The sequence below is a fragment of the Rhagoletis pomonella genome, unplaced genomic scaffold, assembly GCF_013731165.1.
Source record: "Rhagoletis pomonella isolate Grant_MI unplaced genomic scaffold, Rhpom_1.0 Rhpom_scaffold_00393, whole genome shotgun sequence".
Taxonomy (NCBI): domain Eukaryota; kingdom Metazoa; phylum Arthropoda; class Insecta; order Diptera; family Tephritidae; genus Rhagoletis; species Rhagoletis pomonella.
The window spans coordinates 79,385-88,188 of NW_023458947.1; the positions used below are offsets into that span (position 1 = coordinate 79,385).

The window sequence follows — 8,804 nt, forward strand, 5'->3', positions numbered from 1 at the left end:
ATTTCTGCACGAACGCAAATTTGCAGGAATTTGCAAGTTTCCCTGCCAGCTGGCGTCCACGGTTGCATTTCAAACATAAAAAATTTGTATAGAATTTTTAAAATTCTTTCGGATGGCCAAAAACAGGATATACATGTATATTTCTTGTTCTGACTTTCTTTAACATACATTTCAATTTCTTCATCGTACTAGCTGTCGGGTTTCTTAAATCGACTCTGGTTGCAATTGCATTCCTATTGCGAATACCATTTTTTTCAGCCGAATTAAGTTCAAATCATTGGAATTAGCTAAATTAATTATATCAACAATTATTTGCTTCCTTTTTTCATAAAAAATCGCTCGTGTTTATAAATTTTTAAATTTAACGAACTAATTTATTCAAATTATTGTAGACAAAAATGCAACCATGCGCCACAACCACATGTTTTTCGTGTTTGCAAATTCTGCTGGCAAAATTTTTTCCAGCAAGAATTTGCAACTTCTCTCCAAGAGAACTGTCACTTTGCTCTCACAATTTTTGAGTGTTGGATAATTTTTTGGTCTGCACGAACGCGATTTGGGCAAAAATCGTGATAATTCGTACAAATTCGTACAAATTTTTTGCTCGACGAACAAACCTAATATAAAAAAGAAGGTAGTTTCATTGTGTTTTTCTTTGAAATAAAAGACCGGTAAATATGTTGTCCACCGCAAAAATTAGCTATTATTACATTAGTTTCTTCTAAAGCTAGTCACCGTAAAGGGTTTGGATGTGATTTGCAAAGGTAAGGCTTTAATTTCGGTGCTTCGTGCTATGATAGATATTATAGTTATGGACGATATGGAGTTTGGAGGTAAGTAGTTAGAGGGCTGCCCAATGCCTTATGTGCAGTTTAGCTGTCACTGCAAACACCTCAGCCTGGAAGACCGAGGCATACTTCCACAGAGAAAATCCAATAGAGAGTCAGTTTTGGAGCCATCATTGAAGATTCGATTATGTGTGATTCCGGGCTCAGTCTGGTATTAAACCAGCATTCAGCCGCAGGGAACTAAACATTATAGAATCTCTTCAACAAAGGTAAAGGTTGCGTACTATCCTGTGACATTGAAAAGACACAAGTGCTCACATATCTGCCGCTAGCAATTTCCGCCTTGCCCCACTCAGTGTTATACCAGCATCCGTTTCTTTTTAGTCTGCATGTGGCCTTTAAAGCTTACCCTCGTATGAAGACACAAGGTGACGGTAAGTGCAGCAGTGCATCAAGAGCAGCGCCACGCATTGTAGAGAAATCTTCAGGACAGCACACGACAGTAGTTCTTTGAAGTTTAGCAAGCAGACTTCCCGCGCTCTTGATTGCTCCACTATACCACTGACGCATAGATAATTATGGGTCTGATCAAAGAGGTATAAATCCAGAGGATTCCCTTTGGTGACACACCCCACGTTTTGCCAAAGACCTGCCTACATTGCCAAAATGCTGCCAATTCTTTGGAGGTTTTGTGTTCCACGTTAGATTTACACGACAGTTTTGTATCCTGAATTACTTCTGAATACTGCACTTCGGGAGAATTCTGAATTATGACTCGTTTAATTGTGAGGCAATGAGCCCATACAACCTTCTCCGAAGCCTGTTTCGGACTGTGCTTTAATGACGAAATATCTATCAATACATCTTCTTCAGACTATTAAAGAAAACAGTTTTGTTTTGTTTATTTATTTTGTTTAAAATAAAATGAAAAAAAAACTTTTTAATAAATAAATGTTTCAAAACTGGATTTTATTTTATTACTTCATTTCTGCATATCGATATAATTCAAAGGATCTTTAAAACGCTTGAGAAAAACGTTCAAATTTGATTATCGAACACATGAACTTGCTATTTTTTGTATGTAAATTTTACTCTTTTATTAAATCCCAAATATTTAAAAGAAAATTTCCCCTCTCAAAAAATTTCGATGTGGCAAAGCTATGCTTAACGTTTGCATCTGGAGAAATGTCAAAAATCTGAAACCCGCTTAAGTATATCCCACGCTTAAGTACCTAACCCGCTTAGGTTCCCAACATTTTTGGGCACCGTGAATTTTTTAAAGTATTCTGAAGAAAATCCCTCTTTTAAGTACCTCCCCGCTTATGTACCCAAGCCGCCTAAGTACCTACATTTTTCGTACCCCATTTACCATTTTACTTATAATTTTCCCCTTTTAAGTGCTTTTTTTAAAATTCTTCAAACATTTTCATAATTTGAAATTCAGTGTCAGCGCTACACAACTTCGGCAGAAAATTCTAAAAAATTAATGGTAATTCTTAACCACTGGAAACTTGCGCATTATTACACTAGAATTGAATGGGCTATAAAACTGCATACTCATAAAAATATTTAACACTTCTGAAAAACAAGTTTGAAATTGTGATGAAATTTTTTTCAGTCTCCTGCAAAATTTTAAGTTTCTATGAAATTTGTTAGGGAATGAATTTTGTTTAATTGAAAAATTTTAAAAATTTAAAAATTAACATAAGTGGCACACAATATCGTTTTGAATTTGGTTCAAAATGATATGCCCTGTTTGTGTATATGTATAATCAATGGCTTTTTGATTTAATTATTGTGAAAATTACATAACATTGCTGTATCTGTTTTTTAACAAAGGTTTCCTTTATATGTTTACTTGTTTAAATAATGCTACGATCTTGGTTTTAAATTATAGTATACTTCATTAAATGTTCATGTTTCATTCAAGGACTTATTTATGTAAGTTAACTAGAAGATGTAACTACATCACAAATTATGTCCGCTTAAGTACCCGCATCGAGGTACTCGGTTCTTTTAAGTGCCCAACCCGCCTAAGTACCGCAAAAAGCTGAAATTTTTCGTGAGGTACTTAAGCGGGTTTTACTGTACCTTCTTTTTACCTTCCTTTTATTAGCTCAGGTTGTAACTATGTAATATTGATGCGTCTAAAAGATGCAGCGATTTCTATTCTCAAGTTACATACCTGATGACAGTACGAATGGCAATTATAATAGGGAGGTTTTAGTTTTTTAAACTATAATTTTATTTGTATCATGCCTCACTTGAAATATCAAAATTCTCTACATAAACAAAAGCACACAGACACAAAAACATATTAGCAAATGTCAACGAAATCCAGAGAAATGCGATGGAAATCTCAGATTTCAGTGCAGTGGGATTGAAATAAAAAAAATGAAAAATAAAAAAAAGTAAATGCATGAAGCAAGTACATTCAACAACTTACATTATTTGCTTTCTTTTATTTTATTTTTTCGCATTTTATCTTAGTTAAATTGTTTAGATTATAATCTTATTGAAAAAGAAAGCATGATAATAATTTAAGAAACTATAGAAAAAACTCAATAAAAACTTTTTTGGCCGTGGCCAGCGAAATCCGCGACGCTACCTTCGGTTAGGGTAGAAACAACTGCGCCGTTTATCCAGATTAGCATATTATCTAGCTATGATATTAAACTCTTATACGAAGTGAACATATGTATGTATTTTTATGAATCATCCATCACTGTCTAAATTATCTTCAAATTCTGAGTCCGTTTCTATTGAATCAATTGAAACAAGCGAATTTCGGCTACGGGAATATACCGACTGTGGAGTCTTGAGCAAGCGTTCATTATTTGAAAAGTCTACTGCAATCCGGCATTCTTCCCAAAAGGCGGCGATAAAAGGTGCCTAGTAGGGTCAAAGCAAAATGAACGCTTTAAAGGTAATTTCGAATTAATAGACGGCTTTATTCACATATGTACCTCATAGTAGCTGGCTTTTCGCGCCACATGTATGCACCACATTATTACACCATACACAAGAGAAATACCACTTCCAACTCCCAGCACCAGATATACACCGCCCAAATTGCTTAAGTCCAAAGCTTCGACTTCACCACTATTGGATTTTTTCTATAAAAATGTAAAAAAGATACATATTTCATTTTACATTCTAAAATAATTTATTTTTTTTTATTACAATGTACGCTTACATTACAAACTCCAGCTCCCACTTCGTTCCACCATTTGTTCTTTAAGCGCGATAAAACACCTTGCTCTTGAAGTTCCAGCAATGCGTTGTTAAATTTGTCGCGATAGGGCCAGTCTGTAAAAACAGTATGTTGAAATTAATTTTGAATACCACCCTGAATAATGCAAACATTGTAAAGGTACCGTTACCTTAATTCACAAAGGCCCTAACCAAAAAATATTTTATTTCACAGGAGCAGCAAGAAAATATTCTGCCTTATCCTGAGTATCGCCTTAAAAAAAGTTCATCCGAAAATTTGTCATCCGCCCATAGTAAAACCATGGAAATCAAGAGTGAAAAGTGAACCGGTTCGGGGAAAATGAAGGCTGATTATAAAAAGAGTATCAAACAAGTAAAGGAGTATAAGTTCGAGCGAAACCGAACTTTATATACCCGGCGGTTCAACTCTCTCGGACCTACCTTTGCATGATAAGCAGGTGTGTTTTTCCCCGATTTCAAACGTTTTCTATAATATACAGAGTTAGACTTAATGATATAATTGAACCCAGTTAGGTACAAATCGATTAAGTGATTACCGAGGTACACCTTTGTAGTTATAAAGTGGGCGGTGCTACGCCCGATTCCTAAAAGTCTATAGCAGTTATTTATTGTTGGGAGAATGTTGTAACTATTAACTTGAAGTAAATTAGCGTCCTCAGTTATTGAAATATCGAAGTTTTTGGGATTTCTGAAATTTACCCCTTATACGGGTGTAATTTTAGTCCGATTTGAACAATTTTCAACAAATCGCTTTTCCATACCAAGGTTATTAAGTGCACCGAGTTTGGTAGAAATTGATTAATCGGTTACCGAGATACACATTTGTGGTCACAAGGGGGCGGCGCCATGCCCATTATCCAAATATGTATAATAATATAATTTTCTGCTAAGTGGTCATTGTAGTTATCGATTTTTCTGTAAATTACCGTTATATGGCAGGTGGGCGTGGTTATTGCCCGATTTTAAAGATTTTCAACAGATTTCTTAGCTAGACCCTACCCAAGCCTCGTACCGAGTTTGGTAAGGATTGGTGAAACGGCTACTGAGATACGGCATTTCATCATAAGTGGGCGGAGTCTCGCCCATTTTCCAAAAATTTCATAATAATATTATTTCTTACCACAGTTCTAATACAAATACTAATTTTCAACAATTTGCATCTAATATTTACTGAAATATCTCAGTTTTTGCATTTTTCGAAAATACCGTTATATGGGAAGTGGGCGTGATAACAATCCGACTTCGCCCATTTTCAATACCAACATACCTTGGATAAAGGGCAACCTACATATCAAATTTTGTTAAGATATCTCAATTTTGCTCGAGTTATCGTGTACACGGACAGACGGACGGACAGACATACATGGCTTAATCGACTTCTCTATTCATTTTGATCATTTATGTATACATTTGTACATATCTATCTCTATTAGTTTTCGCTGTTACAAACAACCGTTATGAGAACAAAGTTAATATACAAGTGCGGTCGGGTATAAAAAAGGCAAGCCTTTTTAAAAAGTGACATGTTTTTGGTACTACCACTTTAAAATTTTTACTGAAGGTGTATTTTAATACATCCTACCAAAATCTGTGAACGAAAAGTTTGCCAACCGTACTATAATATATAGTATTGCACTACTTTTTGGGTCTGCGTACTATATATACTGTTGGAGAAAAATATAGTATGTATGCAAAAATATTATATTTCTTCGATTATAAATATAAATATATTGCAGTCATTTGTAAGAAAGAAACGTTTTAAAATGGATGACATTTATACTGAAATATCAATATTAAAATAAATATAATTTAAAACAAAAATGGCAACATTTTTAAAAAATACTTAGAAAGATTTACCAAATTTACTTAAAATTATTTCGCTTATGCTCTCTATTCCTGCAACTTCGGCATTCACAGAAAGTTTTTTCTATTAAGATTTTGAAATGGTGAGATGAGAGAAATAAAGCGAATATCTCACTTATAAAAAAATTAACTTTTGATTTATATTAATTTAAATATTAATAGCGATAAAGCATACGATACTTTCAAAGAAATATATTTATTTATAGAGAAAATGCATAAGAAAGCAAAAAGATGTACACTCAAAAAGCATTTTTACTTTTTCTTTAAAAAAAAATACTAAATAAATATATTTGAAGTGTACTATATTTTTTCAGATTTTTTTCGAAAAAGTACTATAAATTTCTTAAAAAATGTTGGCAACCCTAGTTATGGCCTTTGTGAAATAAGGTAAGGTGTGTCAAAATTGATACAACTTTTTTACATTTTCATGCGTTGTTATGTATGTACATACATAGGTGCTGCCATAAAAATTTGTATATTAAATTTTTCTGTAAAACGCACGCATTGTATACGCATGCTATGGAGATCCGCCTTCAGGCGTACAACTTACTTTTTACCATGGCGATTCCGTATCCCTTTTCGTCGAGTGGTTCTCCAATTTTCATCAAATTACACTCTCGTACAATATTGTATTCAATGGATGTGGATTCCATTAGAAAAGCATACGTGGTACTAGATTTAACACGTTCTACTCCTTCTTGATTGGTCTTGAAAAGTAGGTGCGGATTTTTGATCATAAATTCATTCATTTTCTTATACACTTCATGGTCGGAGGTCTAAAAAACGATATTTTAGAAAGTAATAATATATGTAAATTTAATACAGTGCTCGACCGGTTGAAATTTGATATGATGCCAGTGGTGTCTGACTGAGAGAGCGTCGGTTTTGAGATGCCGTTAAAAAATGTCTTGAAATCGAATTAATTTTCTAATAAATACTAGTTCACCTGATAATCAGTATATGTATTCTAATGGCTTTATTCATAAAAAATAAAGTAGGTTTAAAGAGCTTTACAAAGTGACGTTTTCATAAATTTTTCAATTTATAAACCTTTTTTAAAGCTAATTTATTTTTTATGAATAAGGCCATACAATTTTTAACCCTTTCAAACTTGATCCCTTTTGTTATATACATATGTACATGCAATTATTTTTAACACATACCGCAAAGAAATTTCTCGTAGAACCAGTCAGTTTAGCACCATACTCAACGCCGCCCTTATTTTCCGCCAAATCCTCGACATTATCAATAAGTCCAACAGGATTTTCGATGGTAAGGAAAGCAGCCAAGTTAGCCGTGTACGAGGAGAGTATAATGAGAGTGAAGAACCACCAAATGGACGCAAGAGTGCGTGTGGAGAGCGATCTTTATTATATGAAAATATATTATATATATTAAAAAAAAGGGCAAATAAATGTGACAACTATAACTATACTTAGGTGCTATCTCAGAACCTTGCTGTAAAAAAGCGCCTGTCGTAAACCAAAATGAGTTATTTAGCGTAAATTGGTTCTCTAATTCTTCAGGCTCTTCAATACATGGATATGGATTATCCCACTCTGTTGGAGATAGGCGTCCTAATATGAAAAAGCAAAAGGATACTCCAATGTATACCAGTCCCAAGTAGATCCAAACTTCGCCAGAGAAAGGATCCATGAATGAGAAAAGTTCTGGTGGTGCTTTTTGAGGTTTAATATACAAAATCGCGATACCTAAATATGGAGATATATTAATGAAAGTATTTTGCTCAGTTTTTACCAATGCGCGGTTGAGAAAAACTTATTCATTCAACACTCACCCAAATTCATGAAAGGTATTGAAAAGTCAATAATTTCTTCACGCTCCGATGTTATTGTCAAGTCAGTGATAGCTAACTCTGCTCGCTGAACAAAATAAGAAAGGAAAAATAAATGCTACGTACTTACACACATTCTTATGTATATCTGTTTCCACTAGGGCTGGCACTATCCGCATGTTTTGATATCCGATTATCTGTTCGGATATTGGCGTATACGGATAAAATCCGAATATCCGGATATTATAAACCGTGTTTGAACGGTTTCGTGAAATTTTTTATCAAAATTACTGAAACTATTGTTGTAGAATATACAAATCGTCGTTGTTTGCAAAAATATACATATCGTCGCGGTTTCGCAAAACCGCCCATCGACCAGTACACTGAGAAAAGAGTTTAGTTACGTCAACTAAACATGTTTTCTTCAACACATGATTTAGTTATAATTACATTATTTGGTTATAGTTACCGAATGATGTGTTGACAGAAATTTATTTAGCTGACTTTTTCTGTGTGTAGCAAAACCGCCTAAATCGGCGTTGCGACAAAAATGACATTTCACAGTTGTCTTCAAGCACGAATAGGATTTTCGAAAACGTACCAACTTTCTGATAATGCAAATTTGTTGGAAATAGCCCCGGGATTCCAAATCTTCAAGTCCAAAAACGTAGCAGATCCTTTTTTCCGAAATAAACGTATATATATATAAATAAATGTATATAATAAGGAGAACATAATTTGTATGAAGGCAAAAAAAAACGACTTTTTAATTAGGATACCATTTAAACACGTGATGTTGGTTGCAGAATTATGAAATATAAAATTTGAGCCCGATCGGAGGTTATTTAGAAATTACGCGTTTAGCCAAAAGTTTTAGATAACCCAAAAATCGTTTTCCACAAATTTTAATAATATTAAATAAGGCAACGAAAATGGAAACAAATGCTAAAGTTGTTTTCGATAAATTTGTTTGAGCTAGGTATGAACTATTAGATAGATATTCCATCATCTGCATATTTTAAGAAAAACGTGGCCTATATATATACATATATATCCATACATATATGCATAAGGATATAAATGTTGTCACTTACTACCTCGTGGTGTTTAGGCTAGCAGTGCGT

At 33.8% G+C, this 8,804-nt stretch overlaps 1 protein-coding gene across 1 annotated transcript; it reads right to left on the minus strand.

Annotated features, from left to right (window-relative positions):
* Nucleotides 1–3,012: 3,012 nt before the first annotated feature.
* On the minus strand, nucleotides 3,013–7,768 carry LOC118750787 (glutamate receptor ionotropic, kainate 2-like; the record flags this gene model as incomplete). The annotated part of the gene is given in 7 exon segments (XM_036485519.1): nucleotides 3,013–3,680; nucleotides 3,755–3,904; nucleotides 3,985–4,097; nucleotides 6,436–6,661; nucleotides 7,049–7,250; nucleotides 7,321–7,597; nucleotides 7,684–7,768. Coding segments are annotated over 7 exon segments (1,230 nt in total), but the record flags the coding sequence as incomplete, so codon positions are not given.
* Between the last annotated feature and the right edge of the window lie 1,036 nt (nucleotides 7,769–8,804).